This window comes from Oncorhynchus mykiss, chromosome 5, assembly GCF_013265735.2.
Source record: "Oncorhynchus mykiss isolate Arlee chromosome 5, USDA_OmykA_1.1, whole genome shotgun sequence".
Classification (NCBI taxonomy): domain Eukaryota; kingdom Metazoa; phylum Chordata; class Actinopteri; order Salmoniformes; family Salmonidae; genus Oncorhynchus; species Oncorhynchus mykiss.
This window is the reverse complement of record NC_048569.1, coordinates 5,119,183-5,139,182: the sequence shown is the minus strand read 5'-3', so window position 1 is coordinate 5,139,182 and position 20,000 is coordinate 5,119,183. Positions and strand designations below refer to the sequence as shown.

General features: G+C 45.5%; 1 protein-coding gene across 11 annotated transcripts in view; it reads right to left on the bottom strand.

Moving 5' to 3' along the window:
- tcf4 (transcription factor 4) overlaps positions 1-20,000 on the bottom strand; it is a 430,881-nt gene that overhangs the window by 200,157 nt on the left and 210,724 nt on the right. For 10 of the 11 annotated variants that reach the window (XM_036976636.1, XM_036976641.1, XM_036976640.1 and 7 more), the window contains 2 exons: positions 9,924-10,053; positions 5,607-5,656 (listed from right to left, as the gene is read on the bottom strand). In XM_036976636.1, the coding sequence (XP_036832531.1) occupies positions 5,607-5,656; positions 9,924-10,053 (180 nt within the window). Of the gene's footprint in view, positions 1-5,606; positions 5,657-9,923; positions 10,054-10,747; positions 10,976-20,000 lie in introns of those variants that run through there. The other variant, XM_036976642.1, reaches the window with a different exon arrangement.

Here is a 20,000-nt window from a genome sequence, read left to right as displayed (position 1 = left end):
ACAGGGTATGCACACACAGTGTCAGGCTCAGGGCTGTCTTCATTGTCTGGGTAACGTCATATGCTAACAGCGTTAGTGAAACCACAAGAGCACAGTAAAAAATTAACAACGGCCAACTATCCCAGAGAACACATAAACCCGCTACGGACAGGGACTTTATCAACAAGCACAAACTAACAATTTGTCTTCATAATTAAAGTTTTAAAAAATATGGATGTTGTATAACTAACTGTATTACCTAAAAAAAAAAAATTTTAAAACACACTAAAGATATCGCTCAATGAATCCCATTGAGAGAAAGGATATTTGAGTATTTCCTGTGGTGAGGTCTTGAATAACGTCTTAAACAGAATTTTCATCATTCCTTGATAATTTTATTTCACTAGGCAAGACAGTTAAGAACAAATTGTTATTTGCAATGACGGCCTAGGAACAGTGGGTTAACTGCCTGGTCAGGGGCAGATTGGTACCTTGTCAGCTCGGGGATTTGAACTTGCAACCTTTCAGCTGCCAGTCCAACGCTCTAACCACTAGGCTAACCTGCCCAGAGGTGAGATGTAGTACCAACACGGGGCTGGAGGAGAGATGTAGTACCAACACAGGGCTGGAGGAGAGATGTAGTACCAACACAGGGCTGGAGGAGAGATGTAGTACCAACACAGGGCTGGAGGAGAGATGTCATACCAACACAGGGCTGCAGGAGAGATGTAGTACCAACACAGGGCTGCAGGAGAGATGTAGTACCAACACAGGGCTGGAGGAGAGATGTAGTACCAACACAGGGCTGCAGGAGAGATGTAGTACCAACACAGGGCTGGAGGAGAGATGTAGTACCAACACAGGGCTGGAGGAGAGCTGTAGTACCAACACAGGGCTGGAGGAGAGATGTAGTACCAACACAGGGCTGGAGGAGAGATGTAGTACCAACACAGGGCTGGAGGAGAGATGTAGTACCAACACAGGGCTGGAGGAGAGATGTAGTACCAACACAGGGCTGCAGGAGAGATGTAGTACCAACACAGGGCTGGAGGAGAGATGTAGTACCAACACAGGGCTGGAGGAGAGATGTAGTACCAACACAGGGCTGCAGGAGAGATGTAGTACCAACACAGGGCTGGAGGAGAGATGTAGTACCAACACAGGGCTGGAGGAGAGCTGTAGTACCAACACAGGGCTGGAGGAGAGATGTAGTACCAACACAGGGCTGGAGGAGAGATGTAGTACCAACACAGGGCTGGAGGAGAGATGTAGTACCAACACAGGGCTGGAGGAGAGATGTAGTACCAACACAGGGCTGGAGGAGAGATGTCGTACCAACACAGGGCCGGAGGAGAGATGTAGTACCAACACAGGGCTGGAGGAGAGATGTAGTACCAACACAGGGCCGGAGGAGAGATGTAGTACCAACACAGGGCTGGAGGAGAGATGTAGTACCAACACAGGGCCGGAGGAGAGATGTAGTACCAACACAGGGCTGGAGGAGAGATGTAGTACCAACACAGGGCCGGAGGAGAGATGTAGTACCAACACAGGGCTGGAGGAGAGATGTCATACCAACACAGGGCTGGAGGAGAGATGTAGTACCAACACAGGGCTGGAGGAGAGATGTAGTACCAACACAGGGCTGCAGGAGAGATGTAGTACCAACACAGGGCTGGAGGAGAGATGTAGTACCAACACAGGGCTGGAGGAGAGATGTAGTACCAACACAGGGCTGGAGGAGAGATGTCATACCAACACAGGGCTGCAGGAGAGATGTAGTACCAACACAGGGCTGGAGGAGAGATGTCATACCAACACAGGGCTGGAGGAGAGATGTAGTACCAACACAGGGCTGGAGGAGAGATGTAGTACCAACACAGGGCTGGAGGAGAGATGTAGTACCAACACAGGGCTGGAGGAGAGATGTCATACCAACACAGGGCTGCAGGGGGCAGGAGAGCTAACAGAACACTACAGCTTTCCTGTTACCAAGATCCCTATTGTGCCTTCTGCTAGACCTGACTTCATTTAATTAACTCTCTCCACTTTAAACAACGTCAGATACAGGAACCGACGGGAATAAGGAATCAAAACAGCCCCGATGTGAAAGATTTAGACTGTTGGCTTAGACTGAGATGCCTCAACAGCTTAGGTAAACCTATCTAACCATCTCTATCTAATGTATCTGTCTGTAGATCCTCAACACAAAGACACTGTCTAACATGGATTATTGATCACATGTATTCCTTTTTCCATCAATTCATTTACTGATCAGTTGATTGCCACAAAGGTTAGGAAAATGACCGGTATAATTAGAGAATGTCCTAGAATCACATGTGATGGTGAAAACATCTGTAGCCTTTTTCATTTCATCAAAGGTTAAAAAAAAAAAATATCTAAATTATATTTTTAAAAATTAATAAGAATAATATTTCTCAATTACTAATAAAATCCTATGAGTCACTTGGTATAATAGTCCATTGGGTCAAATGACAAATGACACTTTCTCCATCTTGTGAAACAAAGAAGGAAGGAAAGAAATAAAGAAAGAAAGCATTACACAGTGTAAATAACTGATAAAACATCTACTGTCTCTAAAAACACCATGAAGCAAACGAAATAAAGGACAAACAACCATATAGATCCTATTTAATTACCAGAGGGGCTATGCCACCATTCTATGGGGAGGACAAACTGCACCTTGCTAATGTAAACTAGCAATCCATTGATACATTACCACACTATTCCAAGGTTTCTCTCTCGTGACAGAGCAATTGTTCTTTAAGTAAAATCAACTTCACTAACAAACACATTTTGGCATATAACAATAGAAAAAGGAAGATCCATTCAAGAGTGGATTTTATTTTTAAATTTTTAATTTTAAAATCAGAGTAGGTACCAGCGAGGGTCATGTGAAGATCATTGAGACATAAAATAGTTATTTTTTTTGTCGCCACTGATGAAAAAGCCTTAAGACATAGGTCATCCCTCTTTATTCATTCTTGTAATGACGGACACCACAGAGAAGTTGGACAGACTCTTAAGGAAGAATATTAGCAGGCGCATCTGGAGTCAACACCACATCTACGTTGCCGTGGTAATGAACAAAGACATGCTCAACAACAACAACAAAACACACAAACCACATAGCCTATATATATATACATAGAGCTTTTTTAAGGCAGCTTTTATATAACAATAGACCTGAAAAAAGGTCCTGACAGGAGAACAGGGAAAGCATGTTCAATTCATGTCCTATCCGTCAGACATTGTGCAGTAAAAAAATAATGTTTTGTTCATATGTCTTGAATAAAGAAATATTTGTCTATTTTAATTATTCAAATTTACCTATTTAAGAAATACATGTATTTCTAAAATAACAATCAACACAATCTTTATATAAATTAGACATGATTGATATGATAACAATCTAAATAAATGTTCATAAATTATATAATACTTCAGTAGATATGTAAAATTGAGATCCATTGATTGACAGTCAAAATGAGTACGTTGGTAAAATATTTAAGATCATTTTAACACCAGGTATGTTACCAGTAGCTTTACGGGGAGAACAGTTTTCCTGGTTTCTTTTCACCTAAATATGTTTCAGAATTTGTAATGATTTAAATATTTCATATGTAAGCTTACTAACACAGTAGTGCTATTATTGATCGAATACACTTCCCTGTTGAAAATAAATAGTATTTGATTGTAATATAATTTATCCACACCAGCAAAATGTCGGATCTACAGCAAAGGTCTCGGGAATCTTTGTTGAACAAAAAATGACATGCACCGAAACCCCCCCCCCCCCCATGTAGGTCCCAGTCATTTACCCCCCCCCATGTAGCACCGAAACCCAGCTGTGCCCTTCAGGATAAGTCCAGTGGGGGAATGCGTTTGTCACCGTAACTAAAAAAGCATTGCAAAAATAGATGAAGTGACATTTCAGGAGAAATTCAAAAGTTAACGTCAGAAAGAAAGACACGAAGCGACACGGAACGTACAAACTGAGTCGGAGCTTTATGGTAACAGGCCTTGAAAATGCCGAATGCAGGAAAACGTCTTTCAGCGAGGCTGTCACGCTGGCCAAGTCCAAGGCATTCTCAGGCCAAAGCCCCCACAACCACAACATTAAGTACAGCAACAACAAAAAATATATATAAACCGTCAAATCTGGTTTTCAGTTGGCAACGAGACAGAACAAAACCTGTCGTGACTACTCCAACCTGGTGGCAACGAAACGGGCTTCAGATCTCAATTACATTCAAACGGACGAGATTTTGTCTTCTCTATTCTACTGTGAACCTGACGAAGAAATCAGTGACCTAATATGTTTTTTTCTAGTTAGTGGAATAAGTATCCCTTATAACATCACTTGAGGCATAACAAAAGATGAACAACATTGGCTTTCGCCAAATGCTTCTTTGGGAAGGATTTTTTTTCTCCCCTTGCTACTTTTCTCCCAGTGAGGGAAACCAAAGGACAATATAACTCAAACCTAGTGCTGTAGTCTCCCAGTCTCCCACAGAGCTTAGAGACTGTGGCAGAGGCCTTCTTACGACAAGCCATATATTTTAGCATCATTACCTTCTAATTAAGTGGGTATAAGCCTTAAACAATAGCCATCTCAATGTCCTCTCCTGGACCTCCGTAAATAATAACATGCATGTTTCTACAAAGTCAAATTTTTTCAAAAGGTATATCGATGGGGTGGTATTTCTTTCAGTATTTTAATTCAGCGCAAGAAACCAATGCCGTTAGGACGTCTAATACAATTGATTATATACTTAATTTAGATCGCAAAATACAGTCTATGTAATATACAGCCTGGTCTGAAATTACTGACACCCTTGATAATGATGAGGAATAATGATTGTATAAAATAAATAAAATACGGAGGTATATTGTATACACAACAACAACAACAAAAATAATTATAATATTTTATACTCAAAGAAAGGTTGGGGTTAAAATTATTCACAAAATACACATAATACAAGATTTGTATAAATAAAGTAGTCAAGAGTGTAGTATTTGGTCCCATAATGCTTGTATGTAATGACTACATCAACCTTGTGACTCTACAAACATGTTGGATGCATTTGTTGTTAGTTTTGGTTGTGTTTCAGATTATTTTGTGCCCAAATAGAAATTAATGGTAAATTATGTATTGTGTCATTTTGGAGTCACTTTTATTGTAAATGAGAATAGAACATGTTTCTAAACACTCCTACATTCATGTGGATGCTACCATGGTTACGGATAGTCCTGAATTAATTCTGACCCTTAAATAAACTCTCTTTCTCTGAGCAATTAGTATTAGTATTAAAATACTATAATTTCCCTTTATTTATTTTTTGAGCATACAATATAGCTCAGTATTTGAATGATTTATTTTCCTACAGTCATTATTGCTGCTCTTGATCAATGGTGTCAATCATTTCGGACGCCAGTATATATATAGTATATAGGTATAGTCAATAATATTCATGATCCTTGTTGATCAGAAAAATAGAAAATCTCATTGGGGTAAAAAAAAAAAAAATGTGTTTGTGTACAATTATTTCAAGCCACAGTTTAAAACAGCATTAAAATAAACAAATAAACATTTGACTTACTGAGGAAGGCAAACCAGGAGGAACTTTCCGAACTTTCTTTGTCTGAACCTCTGAAATACACAAGAATTAAAAACAGTTCAGTGTCACATTTTTTATTGATAATCTCATAATGTTTTTCTATTGAAAATATCCATTCATATGATCAAGACTAAACAAACTCAATAACTTAACAAGCCACTTCACAAAATAATATAGCTTATTGGGCCTGGCTAAATAAAGAAGGAAGCCTTAGCATGACAACATTACAATCAAGTTAACTACAAATATAGCTATCTACAACACAAAATAATTCCCTTCATATTGGGGGGGGGGGGGGGGGGGGGGACGACATGTTGTCAGCCGGTATCTGTCAAGCAAATAACTGCCGTTCTCACTGTAATTAACATAAAGACATTTAGCATCTCCTGGCTTCCACTCGGCCTACAAGACACTGATGCAGACCTTAGAAACATCTGCATTTTCATTTAAAGAGTCTAATAAACCCATTTAATATAGACTAAACCATCACAATAAACCCATTGTTTATTTTAGACAGGTCTAAAGAAACATTATGATATGAAGAAAATGTACTTCAAAAGAACAGAATAGTCCTCCTGATCTGGCTAAGCCAAATGACTGTGGGCTACACTAGTTAATTTAACAGACAAGATTATTATATTATAATTCCTGTGGCATTATTTTATATGATTTTAATAGTAAGAAGAATACAGTTGAACATTGCTGAATAAAATAGAAAAGATATTGTTCCGGAACGATTTCCGAGGGAGTGTGCACGTGGCTATTCTCTGTTCAGCGTTTAGCATAGTGATAATTTGCTTAATTTAGAGTTATTTATGCAACTTTTAGTTATGATACAAACCTTAGGCTATTTGTTTTGATTTGTAATACATTCTAAGGCTCCATGATGCGACTTAATGATGATTTGAAAAAAGTCTAACGAGAGGCTTGCACTGTGCTCTGTTTCTTACGCAGGCTGCACACACTTCATCAGTCTCTCATTCACAATTTGACAAGCACTAGACAATATTCTCACCCATTAAACTATTTTCAATTTAAACTGGTCTTTACATATAGCCTACATGTGTGCAAAAAAAACATGTAATCTGTAGCCTGCACTCGAATAGTGAATGCAGGAAGCGGTTGAGTTTTTAATATGCCAGGTGAACTACACCGGTTCTAAAGTGTATTAATGTGCTTCATTTTAAGAGTTGAGACATAGATATAGCATTTCAAAAGAGCTGTGATCCTCTTTAAAATATATAGGTCATACTTCGAGATATTTGGCCACGTTTAAGCTCAGATCCAGTAGGATTGTCAAACGTTTGCCTGCCGACGGTACTTAGCACCTCTGAACAGAGTGTAGTCAGTCAATCTCTTTTTTTTGTTCACACAGCAAAGACCTTGGAAGATGTCAGCCGCTCAGCCTTGTTAAAATACTCCAAACCAGAAGGTGGCAGTAGGATTGTTTGGCAATACCTATCTATGCATATTGCTCATGGTCTAGATTCCAAGCTATCTGTGCTAATGTTGATATTTTGTAGAATGCCCTTGTTGATACTAGCCAGATGGCCACAACTACCTAGCAAGATGATGAAGACACTATTTAATTCCCTTTCCATAATCCCATACTGCCAGTGCCAGCCCATTGCCAAATGTTTAGCTAGCATATTCACTAGCTAGCACAAAATATCTAGCTAGCTAGCTAAGGACACTGCACTAACATCGCCAGCTAACACAGGCAGCTGTTTAATGGAAACTAGCTAATCCATTGTGATGTCATTATAATGTCAACACTAGCTAATCCATTGTGATGTCATTATAATGTCAACACTAGCTAATCCATTGTGATGTCATTATAATGTCAACACTAGCTAATCCATTGTGATGTCATTATAATGTCATCACTAGCTACAGTGGTTAGCTAACTCGGAGGGAGTATTTAGTGTTGTGTGCATTGCGTCGGTGCACTTAGCTAGCTACCATCCCATAGCTTCATATTGCATATGAAGTGTGACTGGCTCATCCATATAAGCCTATGGGCCGATGCATGCGACCCAGCAGACTATACTCAATTTAACCTTGTCTTTACATGTACTAAATAATATATGTGTGAACGTTTTGATTTACAATGGGCCATTATCATGCACCTGTCGGAACAGGGGAAGGGGAAACAAATACTTAATTCGAATGCACTTGAATAGCGAATGGAGGACGCTTTCCCCGCGGTTCCTTTTCATGCCGCCCAGGTAGGCTATACCCCAGTTGTAAAGCGAAGCAATGTGCTTACAATTAGGAAAGCTGAGAAATCAATTGAGATCCTCCTCTTTTTAATAGAGGCCATCACAACTCTGTTTTCTCACGCAATTGCATATTCTATTGAAATGTAGCGCAACATAGACTAACAGGAACACTTATCTTCATTCCATGCATCAACCATCTATGAGGAGCTGGCTCTCGCTGCCCAACAGGTGATCCTGTTCCAGTCAAACTCTGGATGCCAGGGCTCTCATTAACGGTGTGATTGGATTTTCCATTGCATTAGCATTGATGTCAGAGTGATTAGAGGGACAATAGAGCGCTGAGTACCAGGCCGTTAGCAAGTTTGGTAGACTACTAATAACCATCAGCAGCATCAGAGCACAGTTTTGGAGAAGCCTAGTTACTGTGACTCAACGGTCATGTGGAATTTCACTGCGGTCATGACTCGTGACTGCCGGTGTGGTGGTAATACGGTCACCGTAACAGTCCTAATTGGGGGCTGACATCTCTTAAAGCTGCCACTGCGAGGCATGATATTTATCGTCGATTTATTTACAGTTTCCTCTTTCAGGTCTTCCACCCAAACAATGTCACACAGAAGCATTTGACTTTCCAAGAAGTCTGACTGACCGTGGATACTTAGAATGGATTATATTAATTTAGAAAAGACATGCAAATTGAACACACAACTTGTGTGACAGTTCATGATCAATACATGTATTTATTTTTAAACAGCTTTGATGGCGGCGGCAGGGTAGCCTAGTGGTTAGAGCTTTGGATTAGTAACCGAAAGGTTGCAAGTTCAAACCCCCGAGCTGACAAGGTACAAATCTGTCATTCTGCCCCTGAACAAGGCAGTTAACCCACTGTTCCTAGGCCGTCATTGAAAATAAGGATTTGTTCTTAACTGACTTGCCTAGTTAAATAAAATATCAAAATAGACTCAGTTCTGATATTACATTTATTATAACTATACTTATTAAGTAAAGTCCCTTTTGTGAAACTGAATTTGTTCTTAACTGACTTGCCTAGTAAAATAAAGGTAAAATAAAAATTAAAAATTAAATATTAAAATAGTTCTGATATTACATTTATTATAAAGATAACTATACTTATTAAGTAAAGTCCCTTTTGTGAAACTGCGTAAAAGTTGTTCTTGTACTACCTGGACATCACACATTATGACCCAACAGGTACCGTTCTCCTGTGTAAAGACGGATGGTAACACATACAGAACGCACATGGCTGTTCAACGGCCCTCACGAACGCAAGGCCAGCGAGACCACAGCGAGAGAGGAAGGAGGGGTAGGGCAGTGGGAGGAAGAAGAGGAGGAGGAAGAAAGGGGAAGGTGAAGAGGTGGAATGGGAGGTGGAAGAGGAGGAGGAAGAAGAGGATGAGGAGAACGAGGATGAAGAAGAAGAGAGTAGGAGCGCCTGGAAGAGCGGTGTGAGGGTCGGGAGCTGAGAGCCTGGTGGTGTGAGGGTCGGGGTCTGAGAGCCTGGTGGAGTGGTGTGAGGGTCGGGGTCTGAGAGCCTGGTGGAGTGGTGTGAGGGTCGGGAGCCGAGAGCCTGGTGGAGTGGTGTGAGGGTCGGGGTCTGAGAGCCTGACGGAGTGGTGTGAGGGTCGGGGTCTGAGAGCCTGGTGGAGTGGTGTGAGGGTCGGGAGCTGAGAGTGACAGAGTGGTGTGAGGGTCGGGGTCTGAGAGCCTGGTGGAGTGGTGTGAGGGTCAGGGTCTGAGAGCCTGGAGGAGTGGTGTGAGGGTCGGGAGCTGAGAGCCTGGTGGAGTGGTGTGAGGGTCGGGAGCTGAGAGCCTGGTGGAGTGGTGTGAGGGTCGGGGTCTGAGAGCCTGGTGGAGTGGTGTGAGGGTCGGGAGCTGAGAGCCTGACGGAGTGGTGTGAGGGTCGGGAGCTGAGAGCCTGGTGGAGTGGTGTGAAGGTCGGGAACTGAGAGCCTGGTGGAGTGGTGTGAGGGTCGGGAGCTGAGAGCCTGACGGAGTGGTGTGAGTGTCGGGACTGAGAGCCTGACGGAGTGATGTGAGGGTCGGGAGCTGAGCTCACCCATGTTGTCGCTGTGCAGTGGTCTCCGGCGAGGGTTGTTGTTGTAGTGCTGGTAATACTGCGATCCAGGCTTAGTGGGCGACACCGCCCCAGGGCTGCCCATGCCCATTTCTCCTCCCAGGAGGCTCGGCTGTAACACACAGGACAGAGACACGTTAACGTACAGGAAACACAGGACAGAGACACGCCAGTCGCTAAGCGTAAAGTCCCCCCCGTCCCCCCCCCCCCCCCCCCGCGGTGAACTCCAGTGTGAAGTCAGGTTGAGGTGCATGAAGTGAGCGGCTCAGAAAACTACAATCCTCACACACAGTCGTCGACAACAAAATGCAGAGACATGAAGTAACATTTTGAACAAGTAGCATCTTTGTTTTAAAACACCTTCGCTGAAGGATTAACAATTCACAGTCAGAATGTTAAAAACATCACCAGACAGGCGTTAAAATAACAGGAGAAATAAAACATTATTGTTACACGACAAACTATCCGAAGATAATTCAGATATTCACACGGTTGTATAGAATCAATAATATACGTTGTCAAGGTTTGAAGTTTCAGCACATGCTGACCATAAACATTTGACTTCAAATCTTGAATCTCAACTCTAATAAACAAAATTAACAAAAAAAAATGTAAATAAAGTTTTCATTTCAATCTACTTATTTAATAACTAACTACAACTGGTATACATTTAAAAAATAAATAAAAAAAACCTTGATAACGGAAACAACAAGGTAGTGTCATGACGTTATCCACCAGAAAGATCAGAGTCTGATACTGAGAAACTAGTGTCTGACCTCAACTCCCTGAGAATATAGTCCACTTACCCCAAGCAGCCATCATATCTCCTGATTAAACTCTGCTCTACTAACATTGTTCTCCTAATCAAGTTAAATTATTCACCGACAATAAGTGCGTGTAGGTTCGTTCATTTTTTACGAAAGAAAGAAACTAGCAGAAGATGGACTAGAATGTTCCTGCTGGGCGACGATGAGAGGAGAGCAGTGGACGAGCACATGAAAATATTTTTCCCCCCCAAAAAAACTTTTAAGGATATACTTGTGCAAACTTCCCAGCGACTGAACTAATTAGTGTAGTTGATCAAGTAGAGAAAGTGTTTGCCTTAATTTGAATTCCAGTCACTGGGGCTCTCACAACAGAGTTAGACATGCTTCACTAGATCTCAATTCACATGCTAAACAGGCTAAATAGGCCAATTACAGGCCTGCTCCTGGGTCCCCCCGTTAACTCTGTCTACCACCCAAATGGTGCCCTATTCCCTATATAGTGCACCAGGACCCATAGGGTTCTGGTCAAAAGTAGTGCACTATATAGGGAATAGGGTGCCATAGGACTCTAGACAAAACTAGTAGACTATATAGGAAATAGGGTGCCATAGGGCTCTGGTCAAAAGCAGTGCACTACATAGGGAATAGGGTGCAATTTGGGAGATGCCCTGGGAAAATAAGACGGGGGCCTTCAGACTGCTAAAACAAAAGGACTCTTGTCTTACATAAAGTAAGTCAACCCCCCCACCAGCCATCACCCCACCCTCTCCCCCACCCCCCCACCGCCATCACCCCACCCTCTCCCCCATCCACCTACCCGCCATCACCCCACCCTCTCCCCCACCCACCTACCAGCCATCACCCCACCCTCTCCCCCACCCCCCCACCGCCATCACCCCACCCTCTCCCCCACCCACCTACCCGCCATCACCCCACCCTCTCCCCCACCCACCTACCAGCCATCACCCCACCCTCTCCCCCACCCCCCCACCAGCCATCACCCCACCCTCTCCCCCACCCACCTACCAGCCATCACCCCACCCTCTCCCCCACCCCCCCACCAGCCATCACCCCACCCTCTACCCCACCCACCAGCCATCACCCCACCCTCTCCCCCACCCACCCACCCAACCATCACCCCCACCCTCTCCCCCACCCACCCACCCACCCACCCACCCACCCACCCAACCATCAACACCACCCTCTCAACCACCCACCCACCCAACCATCACCCCACCCTCTCCCAAAACCATCACCCCCACCCTCTCACCCACCCACCCATCCTCTCCTCCTCCTCCTCCCCTCCTCCTCTCCTCATCTTGCCCGATTTCAGAGATAACGATCTGTTGTACCCAGCTGGCATCCAGCGCCTGATATTAACCAAGATAAATGACAAGCACCTGAACGGAGGAGAGAAGAGAGAGAGAGAAGAGAGAGAGAAGAGAGAGAGAGAGAGAGAGAGAGAGAGAGAGAGAGAGAAGAGAGAGAGAGAAGAGAGAGAGAAGAGAGAGAGAGAGAGAGAGAGAGAAGAGAGAGAGAGAAGAGAGAAGCGAGAGAGAGAAGAGAGAGAGAGAAGAGAGAGGAACTCTCCCTTGAAGGATTAAGGCTCCTTGCCTTGGCATTTATAACACAGGTGTAGACATTTATAACACAGGACTATGTATGCATCCCATTTGGCACCCTATCCCCTATGTAATGCACTACTTTAGACCAGGGGGCCCTATACAGGGGATAGGGTGTCATTTGAGACTTGAACATGCCTGCTTGAGCACCAAATGACGATTATCAAAAGAAATCATTTGGGGGGGAAAAAAATGGCACCACACAAAAGACAGAAAGAGGCGTAAAAAGAATTAAAGCACCCCCGAATAAATCATGTGGTAACTTCCAACGGAAGAAAATGATGCCAACAAACAGAAAAAGAAGGTAAATAGTTTGAAGTCAAACATAAAATAAACAAAGGTATTTTTTTCTGATATCAGTACTATAATCTGGATGGATAATACAACAGTATTTACAGGAGACAGGATCACTAACGTAGGGCTTTACAGGAGGATCACTAACGTAGGGCTTTACAGGAGGAGCATTACCATAGGGCTTTACAGGAGGAGCATTACCATAGGGCTATATAGGAGGATAATTACCATAGGGCTTTACAGGAGGAGCATTACCATAGGGCTTTACAGGAGGAGTATTACCATAGGGCTTTACAGGAGGAGCATTACCATAGGGCTTTACAGGAGGAGCATTACCATAGGGCTTTACAGGAGGAGCATTACCATAGGGCTTTACAGGAGGAGCATTACAATAGGGCTTTACAGGAGGAGGATTACCATAGGGCTTTACAGGAGGAGCATTACCATAGGGCTTTACAGGAGGAGCATTACCATAGGGCTTTACAGGAGGAGCATTACCATAGGGCTTTACATGAGGAGCATTACAATAGGGCTTTACAGAAGGATCATTACCGTAGGGCTTTACAGGAGGAGCATTAGCATAGGGCTTTACAGGAAGAGGATTAACATAGGGCTTTACAGGAGGAGAATTACCATAGGGCTATATAGGAGGAGAATTAACATAGGGCTTTACAGGATGAGCATTACCATAGGGCTTTACAGGAGGAGCATTACCATAGGGCTTTACAGGAGGAGTATTACCATAGGGCTATATAGGAGGAGTATTACCATAGGGCTATATAGGAGGAGTATTACCATAGGGCTATATAGGAGGAGTATTACCATAGGGCTTTACAGGAGGAGTATTACCATAGGGCTTTACAGGATGAGCATTGCCATAGGGCTATATAGGAGGAGAATTACCATAGGGCTTTACAGGATGAGTATTACTATAGGGCTTTAACGGATGAGCATTACCATAGGGCTTTACAGGAGGAGCATTACCATAGGGCTTTACAGGAGGATAATTAGCATAGGGCTTTACAGGAAGATGATTACCATAGGGATTTACAGGAGGCGCATTACCATAGGGCTATATAGGAGGAGAATTACCATAGGGCTTTACAGGAGGAGTATTACCATAGGGCTTTACAGGAGGAGAATTACCATAGGGCTTTACAGGAGGATAATTACCATAGGGCTTTACAGGAGGAGTATGACCATAGGGCTTTACATGAGGAGTATTACCATAGGGCTTTACAGGAGGAGTATTACCATAGGGCTTTACAGGAGGAGCGTTACCATAGGGCTTTACAGGAGGAGTATGACCATGAAGCTTTACAGGAGGAAAATTACCATAGGGCTTTACATGAGGAGGATAAGAGGTTGTAGTTGTAGTACAGTAGGTGTATCTAGCCGTGCTGTATTAGTTATCTTGGGGTTGTAGTACACAAGGTGGCCCTGAGGAAGAGGAACCCTGGAGATGGGACGAAGAGGAACCCTGGAGATGGGACATGACAAGGTGGCCCTGAGGAAGAGGAACACTGGAGATGGGGCGAAGAGGAACCCTGGAGATGGGACATGACAAGGTGGCCCTGAGGAAGATGAACCCTGGAGATGGGACATGACAAGGTGACCCTGAGGAAGATGAACCCTGGAGATGGGACATGACAAGGTGGCCCTGAGGAAGATGAACCCTGGAGATGGGACATGACAAGGTGGCCCTGAGGAAGATGAACCCTGGAGATGGGACATGACAAGGTGGCCCTGAGGAAGATGAACCCTGGAGATGGGACATGACAAGGTAGCCCAGAGGAAGATGAACCCTGGAGATGGGACATGACAAGGTGACCCTGAGGAAGATGAACCCTGGAGATGGGTCATGACAAGGTAGCCCAGAGGAAGAGGAAACCTGGAGATGGGACATGACAAGGTGGCCCTGAGGAACCCAGTTTATCTCAACCCCTAAATTGACCCATTCTTCCAAGATCTCACTGAGTTTGAATGAAGACCTTGTACACGCACACGCACACACACACACACACACACACACACACACACACACACACACACACACACACACACACACACACACACACACACACACACACACACACACACACACACACACGCATACAGACACATCACAGCCCAGTCTGGCCCCTAGACAGGTATTATGTATAGTTACAGACACATCACATCACAGCCCAGCCTGGCCCCTAGACAGGTACTATATATAGTTACAGACACATCACAGTCCAGCCTGGCCCCTAGACAGGTACTATGTATAGTTACAGACACATCACATCACAGTCCAGCCTGGCCCCTAGACAGGTACTATGTATAGTTACAGACACATCACAGTCCAGCCTGGCCCCTAGACAGGTACTATATATAGTTACAGACACATCACAGTCCAGCCTGGCCCCTAGACAGGTACTATGGATAGTTACAGACACAGCCCAGCCCAGCCCAGCCTGGCCCCTAGACGGTACTATGTATAGTTACAGACACATCACATCACAGTCCAGCCTGGACATTAGACAGCTACTATGTATAGTTACAGACACATCACAGTCCAGCCTGGCCCCTAGACAGGTACTATGTATAGTTACAGACACAGCCCAGCGCAGCCTGGCCCCTAGACGGTACTATGTATAGTTACAGACACAGCCCAGCGCAGCCTGGCCCCTAGACGGTACTATGTATAGTTACAGAGACATCACATCACAGTCCAGCCTGGCCCCTAGACAGGTACTATGTATAGTTACAGACACATCACATCACAGCCCAGCCTGGCCCCTAGACAGGTACTATATATAGTTACAGACACATCACAGTCCAGCCTGGCCCCTAGACAGGTACTATATATAGTTACAGACACATCACATCACAGTCCAGCCTGGCCCCTAGACAGGTACTATGTATAGTTACAGACACATCACAGTCCAGCCTGGCCCCTAGACAGGTACTATATATAGTTACAGACACATCACAGTCCAGCCTGGCCCCTAGACAGGTACTATGGATAGTTACAGACACAGCCCAGCCCAGCCCAGCCTGGCCCCTAGACGGTACTATGTATAGTTACAGACACATCACATCACAGTCCAGACTGGACATTAGACAGCTACTATGTATAGTTACAGACACAGCCCAGCGCAGCCGAGCCTGGCCCCTAGACGGTACTATGTATAGTTACAGAGACATCACATCACAGTCCAGCCTGGCCCCTAGACAGGTACTATGTATAGTTACAGACACATCACAGTCCAGCCCAGCCTGGCCCCTAGACAGGTACTATGTATAGTTACAGACACATCACAGCCCAGCCCAGCCTGGCCCCTAGACAGGTACTATATATAGTTACAGACACATCACAGCCCAGCCTGGCCCCTAGACAGGTACTATGTATAGTTACAGAGACATCACATCACAGTCCAGCCTGGCCCCTAGACAGGTACTATGTATAGTTACAGACACATCACAGTCCAGCCCAGCCTGGCCCCTAGACAGGTACTATGTATAGTTACAGACACATCACAGCCCAGCCCAGCCTGGCCCCTAGACAGGTACTATATATAGTTACAGACACATCACAGCCCAGCCTGGCCCCTAGACAGGTACTATGTATAGTTACAGACACATCACAGCCCAGCCTGGCCCCTAGACAGGTACTATGTGTAGTTACAGACACATCATAGCCCAGCCCAGCCTGGCCCCTAGACAGCTACTATGTGTAGTTACAGACACATCACAGTCCAGCCCAGCCTGGCCCCTAGACAGGTACTGTGTATAGTTACAGACACATCACATCACAGCCCAGCCTGGCCCCTAGACAGGTACTATGTTTAGTTACAGACACATCACAGCCCAGCCCAGCCTGGCCCCTAGAGAGGTACTGTGTATAGTTACAGACACATCACAGCCCAGCCTGGCCCCTAGACAGGTACTATGTATAGTTACAGACACATCACAGCCCAGCCTGGCCCCTAGACAGGTACTATGTATAGTTACAGACACATCACAGCCCAGCCTGGCCCCTAGACAGGTACTATGTATAGTTACAGACACAGCCCAGCCCAGCCCAGCCTGGCCCCTAGACGGTACTATGTATAGTTACAGACACATCACATCACAGCCCAGCCTGGCCCCTAGACAGCTACTATGTATAGTTACAGACACATCACAGCCCAGCCTGGCCCCTAGACAGGTACTATGTATAGTTACAGACACATCACAGCCCAGCATGGCCCCTAGACAGGTACTATGTATAGTTACAGACACATCACAGTCCAGCCTGGCCCCTAGACAGGTTCTATGTATAGTTACAGACACATCACAGCCCAGCCTGGCCCCTAGACAGGTACTATGTATAGTTACAGACACAGCCCAACCCAGCCTGGCCCCTAGACAGGTACTATGTGTAGTTACAGACACATCACAGCCCAGCCTGGCCCCTAGACAGGTACGATGTATAGTTACAGACACATCACAGCCCAGCCTGGCCCCTAGACAGGTACTATGTATAGTTACAGACACAGCCCAGCGCAGCCGAGCCTGGCCCCTAGACGGTACTATGTATAGTTACAGAGACATCACATCACAGTCCAGCCTGGCCCCTAGACAGGTACTATGTATAGTTACAGACACATCACAGTCCAGCCCAGCCTGGCCCCTAGACAGGTATTATGTATAGTTACAGACACATCACAGCCCAGCCCAGCCTGGCCCCTAGACAGGTACTATGTATAGTTACAGACACATCACAGCCCAGCCCAGCCTGGCCCCTAGACAGGTACTATGTATAGTTACAGAGACATCACATCACAGTCCAGCCTGGCCCCTAGACAGGTACTATGTATAGTTACAGACACATCACAGTCCAGCCCAGCCTGGCCCCTAGACAGGTACTATGTATAGTTACAGACACATCACAGCCCAGCCCAGCCTGGCCCCTAGACAGGTACTATATATAGTTACAGACACATCACAGCCCAGCCTGGCCCCTAGACAGGTACTATGTATAGTTACAGACACATCACAGCCCAGCCTGGCCCCTAGACAGGTACTATGTGTAGTTACAGACACATCATAGCCCAGCCCAGCCTGGCCCCTAGACAGCTACTATGTGTAGTTACAGACACATCACAGTCCAGCCCAGCCTGGCCCCTAGACAGGTACTGTGTATAGTTACAGACACATCACATCACAGCCCAGCCTGGCCCCTAGACAGGTACTATGTTTAGTTACAGACACATCACAGCCCAGCCCAGCCTGGCCCCTAGACAGGTACTGTGTATAGTTACAGACACATCACAGCCCAGCCTGGCCCCTAGACAGGTACTATGTATAGTTACAGACACATCACAGCCCAGCCTGGCCCCTAGACAGGTACTATGTATAGTTACAGACACATCACAGCCCAGCCTGGCCCCTAGACAGGTACTATGTATAGTTACAGACACAGCCCAGCCCAGCCCAGCCTGGCCCCTAGACGGTACTATGTATAGTTACAGACACATCACATCACAGCCCAGCCTGGCCCCTAGACAGCTACTATGTATAGTTACAGACACATCACAGCCCAGCCTGGCCCCTAGACAGGTACTATGTATAGTTACAGACACATCACAGCCCAGCCTGGCCCCTAGACAGGTACTATGTATAGTTACAGACACATCACAGTCCAGCCTGGCCCCTAGACAGGTTCTATGTATAGTTACAGACACATCACAGCCCAGCCTGGCCCCTAGACAGGTACTATGTATAGTTACAGACACAGCCCAACCCAGCCTGGCCCCTAGACAGGTACTATGTGTAGTTACAGACACATCACAGCCCAGCCTGGCCCCTAGACAGGTACGATGTATAGTTACAGACACATCACAGCCCAGCCTGGCCCCTAGACAGGTACAATGTATAGTCACAGACACATCACAGCCCAGCCTGGCCCCTAGACAGGTACTATGTATAGTTACAGACACATCACAGTCCAGCCCAGCCTGGCCCCTAGACAGGTACTATGTATAGTTACAGACACATCACAGCCCAGCCTGGCCCCTAGACAGGTACTATGTATAGTTACAGACACATCACAGTCCAGCCTGGCCCCTAGACAGGTACTATGTATAGTTACAGACACATCACAGCCCAGCCTGGCCCCTAGACAGGTACTATATATAGTTACAGACACATCACAGTCCAGCCTGGCCCCTAGACGGTACTATGTATAGTTACAGACACAGCCCAGCCCATCCCAGCCTGGCCCCTAGACAGGTACTATGTATAGTTACAGACACAGCCCAGCCCAGCCTGGCCCCTAGACAGGTACTATGTGTAGTTACAGACACATCTCAGCCCAGCCCAGCCTGGCCCCTAGACAGGTACTATGTATAGTTACAGACACATCACAGCCCAGCCTGGCCCATAGACAGGTACTATGTTTAGTTACAGACACATCACATTCCAGCCTGGCCCCTAGACAGGTACTATGTTTAGTTACAGACACATCACATTCCAGCCTGGCCCCTAGACAGGTACTATGTGTAGTTACAGACACATCACAGCCCAGTCCAGCCTGGCCCCTAGACAGCTACTATGTGTAGTTACAGACACATCACAGCCCAGCCTGGCCCCTAGACAGGTACTATGTGTAGTTACAGACACATCACATCACAGTCCAGCCTGGCCCCTAGACAGGTACTATGTATAGTTACAGACACATCACAGCCCAGCCTGGCCCCTAGACAGGTACTATGTATAGTTACAGACACATCACATCACAGTCCAGACTGGCCCCTAGACAGGTACTATGTATAGTTACAGACACATCACAGCCCAGCCTGGCCCCTAGACGGTACTATGTATAGTTACAGACACAGCCCAGCCCAGCCTGGCCCCTAGACAGGTACTATGTATAGTTACAGACACATCACATCACAGTCCAGCCTGGCCCCTAGACAGCTACTATGTGTAGTTACAGACACATCACAGCCCAGCCCAGCCTCTAGACAGGTACTATGTATAGTTACAGACACATCACAGCCCAGCCTGGCCCCTAGACGGTACTATGTATAGTTACAGACACATCACAGCCCAGCCTGGCCCCTAGACAGGTACTATGTATAGTTACAGACACATCACAGCCCAGCCCAGCCCAGCCTGGCCCCTAGACAGCTACTATGTATAGTTACAGACACATCACATCACAGCCTGGCCCCTAGACAGGTGCTATGTATAGTTACAGACACATCACATCACAGCCCAGCCTGGCCCCTAGACAGGTACTATGTATAGTTACAGACATATCACATCACAGCCCAGACTGGCCCCTAGACAGCTACTATATATAGTTACAGACACATCACAGCCCAGCCCAGCCCAGCCTGGCCCCT